Source organism: Ailuropoda melanoleuca, chromosome 9 (genome assembly GCF_002007445.2).
Source record: "Ailuropoda melanoleuca isolate Jingjing chromosome 9, ASM200744v2, whole genome shotgun sequence".
Classification (NCBI taxonomy): Eukaryota; Metazoa; Chordata; class Mammalia; order Carnivora; family Ursidae; genus Ailuropoda; species Ailuropoda melanoleuca.
The window spans coordinates 103,268,770-103,271,778 of NC_048226.1; the positions used below are offsets into that span (position 1 = coordinate 103,268,770).

Here is a 3,009-nt window from a genome sequence, read left to right on the forward strand (position 1 = left end):
GCGCACCCGCCGGCTGGAGGTTAGGGGCGCCGCGCGCTCCCGCCGCCCTCTCGCTGCCGCTGCGACCCCGCAACCCCACTCCCTGCGCCGCCGCCTCAGTGGGTCCGGCCCGCGCGTCGCCTCGAAGCCGCCGCGGCCACCGACCCCGGCGCGGCCGCCATCTTTGTTTTCGCTGCGCGCACCCCCTGCCGCCGCCACCGCCCCCTCGGTCTCCCAGTCACGTGACCGTGCGGGACCAATGGGAGCGCCGTTCAGCGCTAGACGGCACGTCCGTCAGACCCAATGGGCGCGCAAGGACGCCCGAGGGCCCGCCCCTGCAGAAAGTGGGCAGGAAGGGGGCGGGGCCCAGGGCGACCTGTGGAGGGGCGCGCGCCCGGGGCGGGGAAATCCCGGGGTTGGGGGCGTGCGCGCCGCTTCCGGTCCATCTAGGGTGCGGCCCACAAGCCGAGGGCCATCCGGATGGTGGGCATCCCTGGACCCCCACGTCGGGGTGTGCTTGCGCCTTTGTCCTCAAACACTCAGGTTTGCGTGCACGCCGGGGAAAGAAACCTTGCCGGCCACTCTGTCCCTCTTGTGTGGGACCAGGTGTGCTTCCACAGCACCCAAGCATAGGTACTCCCCGAGAAAGGGCTCCAGACCCCGAATTTAAACCACCGTCCTGCCTAATGCCCGGGTTGGAAACTGAAGAGGGGTCCACTGAGGAAAGTGAGGGTCTTGGAAATCAGGACTTGCCTTGCACAGACCAGAAGGCAAATGAGTACGTGTCAAGTCAGCTCTGAGAGGGAATGTGCATTTCTGAGGACAGCTGTAATACAGATGTAGTACAGTCCTCTCCTTTCCCCACCCCAACCGGCAGCAGGTGAAGGTCACTGTCCCAGGGGACCACCTGCCAGGTTGTGCAAAGATATTCAGAGCTCCACCATGTCGCAGACCCCAGGACTGGGTCTCAGTCTAGGGGCCCTCCTGACAAGGGTGCCATTAGGAGGTCAGGCTGAGCGAGGCCCCAGGGCTAGTTCCGGTACACCCAATTTTTGCACAAGGAAAGCAGTTGCTGTGCTGGAGATTTAGAAAGCTCACTGGACCCCTCGATCCCTTTCAAGAATGGGCAGATTCCATATTCCTGCTGTATCCCTAAGATTTATTGGAGACCAAGCCTCTCTCTAGATCCAAAACCAATGCCTGCCCAGCATCAGCCCCAAAATGTGCCTGGGACCCCATTTTCTTCATTTTGGTCTAGGTGAGTGCCCACACTCAGCCAGAGGAGGGCAGTGCCCAGACTCAACCTCCTGACCAAGGTATCATCCTGTAGCAAGCTCTCTTTGGGAGGCAAGAGAGTCCATCCTAGGGAGGAGGCCCACAGGAGCAGGCCTGTGGGAGGGGAAGGTGGTAGCCAGGGCAGAAGCCCCACCTTGCTGTCTCCAAACATCACTCCCACTGTAGGCACTGTGTGTGCAGGGCTCGGTGGTAGGCCCAACTGCCTGCGGCCAGGGCCCAGCGACAGATGTCCTCCTTTGGTAGCAGCAGCAGTCTCTCTTCCTCCAGCCGGCTCAGGAGGCCTGCAGCACCCAACATTGCGCCCCCCCACATTCCGTAAGTGTTGGTTGTAAAAACGGCCACAATGAGGATGGTTACTGCAACCACCAGCACTACTGCCTGACCAGCCACAGAGCGGCCCTCAGCACCAAGGTGGTCACCAGCCACTGCCAGCACCATCCCTCCTCCCAGGAGCAGGTTGGCAGAGGAACGGTCCCCATTCACCCAGTGGAAATCGAAGGCCAGAAGGGGCAGACCAATGACAGTGGCCACCCAGGCTCCAGCAAGACAGTCTTCATCTGTGCCCAGCCCTGGGGTCAGCATGGTGGCAGAGGCCAAGGCCTGGAGCAGGAAGCCAGCAGCGGCCCCTCGACTTGCCTGTCAGCACAAGGGTAGGAGATGTGGGGAAAAAGAGGCCAGGACCTTCCTTTAAGCAGGGAAAGGTCTGGGGCCGGTGGGGGGGTGTCTCATGCAACCCTGGTCCTCAGACTCAATCTCCCACGCCCTCTCCCTGACTGGGGGAACTGGACCTAATCCCGGTCCTTGCGGTTTGGGAGTCGGACACACCCCTGCCCCACCGCAGTGTACTCACCTGGGCACTGCTCACGGCTGCACGCAGAGACACCGCTCCCAGTGCCAGGTGGGACAGGGTCGTGCTCCACTCGCTCCAAGGCCTGGGGGCCATTGCACCTCGGGTGGTAGCGAATGTGAAACAGGAAGGGGATCCAAAACTTTGGAAAGGAAGAAAACGCAGAAGCCGGCGCCCAGGAGCCCTAAAGGCAGCTCTCCTGGAGTCCCAGGTTCCAGAGCCCCATTTCTAAGTGTTGGGATAGGCTCATCCGAAACTTTCCGGAGCCCTGGGACCACTGGACGCAACTGTGGGGAAGAACCTAGTTAGGCCAGGAAAAGAAGGGAGACAGCGAACCTGACCTGGGTGGGCGTGAGTTCTGGGGCCCTGGAATCCAAGTGGGGGTGCCGGGCCTCGGGGAGAGTCGCGCGCAGGCCCACTCGACCTGATTCCGGCGCTCGGGAGCCGTCTTCGGACCCTGGCCTGGAAGGAGCTACGGCGCAGGCCCTCAGCTGAGCGGCGAAACCCCGACGCAGCGGCGAGCTGTAGGCCGGAGTCGCCCCCCCCGCCGCCTGCCAGTCCGCTCGTCCGCTGCTGCCGGGTCTCCAGCTCAAGCCCCGCGTTGGCCTGGCGCTAACCAACGAGAGGAGCGGAGGCTAGAGCGGTAGGGGGGCGGGGCCTGGGCGAAGGGGGCGTTCTAGGAGAGCCAGACAAGGTCGTGAGGGCGGAGACAGGACTAGGAGGAGGGAGCTCTGTCCCAAGATTACGGTAGGATACCCAAGTGGTTTGGAGCGATCTGTGGTGAGGGGAGGGGCTGTGAAAGGAAGGGCCCGTAAAAGGGGAGGGTTGTGGGCGGAGCTATGAAGGGAGAGAAAGGGCTGTGAAGGGTGTGGGCGGGGCAGAGAGGG

At 62.8% G+C, this 3,009-nt stretch overlaps 1 protein-coding gene across 1 annotated transcript in view; it reads right to left on the reverse strand.

The window, feature by feature from the left end:
• CYHR1 (cysteine and histidine rich 1) overlaps nucleotides 1–2,755 on the reverse strand; it is a 14,813-nt gene extending 12,058 nt beyond the window's left edge. Inside the window, exons 1-2 of the mRNA XM_002922065.3 lie at nucleotides 2,126–2,755; nucleotides 1,759–1,911 (exon numbers count right to left, since the gene is read on the reverse strand). Coding sequence (XP_002922111.1) covers nucleotides 1,759–1,911; nucleotides 2,126–2,218 — 246 coding nt within the window. The 5' untranslated portion in view covers nucleotides 2,219–2,755. The remainder of the gene's footprint in view (nucleotides 1–1,758; nucleotides 1,912–2,125) is intronic.
• Nucleotides 2,756–3,009: the final 254 nt, after the last annotated feature.